This window comes from Cynoglossus semilaevis, chromosome 12 (genome assembly GCF_000523025.1).
Source record: "Cynoglossus semilaevis isolate Cse_v1.0 chromosome 12, Cse_v1.0, whole genome shotgun sequence".
Taxonomy (NCBI): Eukaryota; Metazoa; Chordata; class Actinopteri; order Pleuronectiformes; family Cynoglossidae; genus Cynoglossus; species Cynoglossus semilaevis.
Window position 1 is genome coordinate 4,310,702 of NC_024318.1, and position 1,216 is coordinate 4,311,917.

Sequence of the window (1,216 nt, forward strand, 5' to 3'; positions counted from 1 at the left end):
ATCAATAATCAATGATGGAGGAGATTGATACGGTATCATGGAAATATATATATCGATATTTTCACACCCCTAATAATTTTGGCTACTTTTAGCGAATTAGCATCTTTGCCATTAAGTTAGATATTTCTGACCTAGTTTTCCAACTTTTGGATTTTATTCGATGTCTGTGGTGGAACTTTCCTCACGACATGTTTTCAGTCTGGATTAAAATGTCACTAACAGCAAAAAATATTTTTTTTGTCCTGGTGACAAAAAAATCAGTTCTAGTTCTTTTGGTCCTCACCTGAGTCCAGGAGGTTTAATTTAGTTTATTTCAGTGACTAACTTTGGTTCATGGTTTCCGTCTGTACCTCTTTGGGTGATAGTATGGACACGTAGTCTTCGTATATGATCCTGGCCTTCTCGTCCACCAGGGAAGGTTCCGTCTCTTTCTTCAGCTCCTCACAGGCCATCCAGAAGAGCAGGTTGTCTTCGCTGTATTCTGACCTCAGGAACTCCCTGAAGATCTCCCGTCCCTCCAACGACCGCAGCATCATCTCGAAGCTCCGCGCCCACGACAGAATCTCATCTAGACTGGGATGTCTGCAGAAATCACACGGACAAGAATGAAAAAAAAACCAAACACACGATCCTAAATCACACGGACAAGAATGAAAAAAAACAAACAAACACACGATCCCAGTGAAACCACAGACACACACAGACACACACAGACACTTACAGCTCGTCCACAGCCTCAATACTGTCCATTTTAGTGCAGGTCTGTCGTTCACTCCTCTCCATCCTGTCTTCATTCCTGCGTCAACAGAGAAACAGGAAAATGTTGTATGTGTATATATACACATTCACAGTCGTACTAACATTAATTTAGTTCATTTCTCCAATGTTACAGCCATGATAGCCATCGTTATGGCTAACCTTTAGCTACTCTCAGGTTGACTCCAGTCATGTTTTGGTTAGCGTTAGCTAGCCTCAAGACGCTCACGGACGTCTGGGTAATTTTCCCCGTGTTAACGGCGGTGAACGTTTGTGTGAAACAACGAGGCTTCAGTCAAAGTCTTTGTGTAAACTCTCACACACCGGCAGCCCAGTAACACACACACACACACACACACACACAGAGACACACACACACACGTCTATTTTTGGTCCCAGCAGGGACAATCCTTGCTTCCTCTCGCTGTCTCTTGTCAAAGTCTCCATTGTGCAGCAGTAA

General features: G+C 43.3%; 1 protein-coding gene across 1 annotated transcript in view; it reads right to left on the bottom strand.

Annotated features, from left to right (window-relative positions):
* The window catches only part of rgs17 (regulator of G protein signaling 17), a 5,554-nt gene extending 4,344 nt beyond the window's left edge, over positions 1–1,210 (bottom strand). Inside the window, exons 1-2 of the mRNA XM_017037014.2 lie at positions 722–1,210; positions 351–582 (exon numbers count right to left, since the gene is read on the bottom strand). Of these exons, the coding sequence (XP_016892503.1) occupies positions 351–582; positions 722–783 (294 nt within the window). The 5' untranslated portion in view covers positions 784–1,210. The remainder of the gene's footprint in view (positions 1–350; positions 583–721) is intronic.
* Between the last annotated feature and the right edge of the window lie 6 nt (positions 1,211–1,216).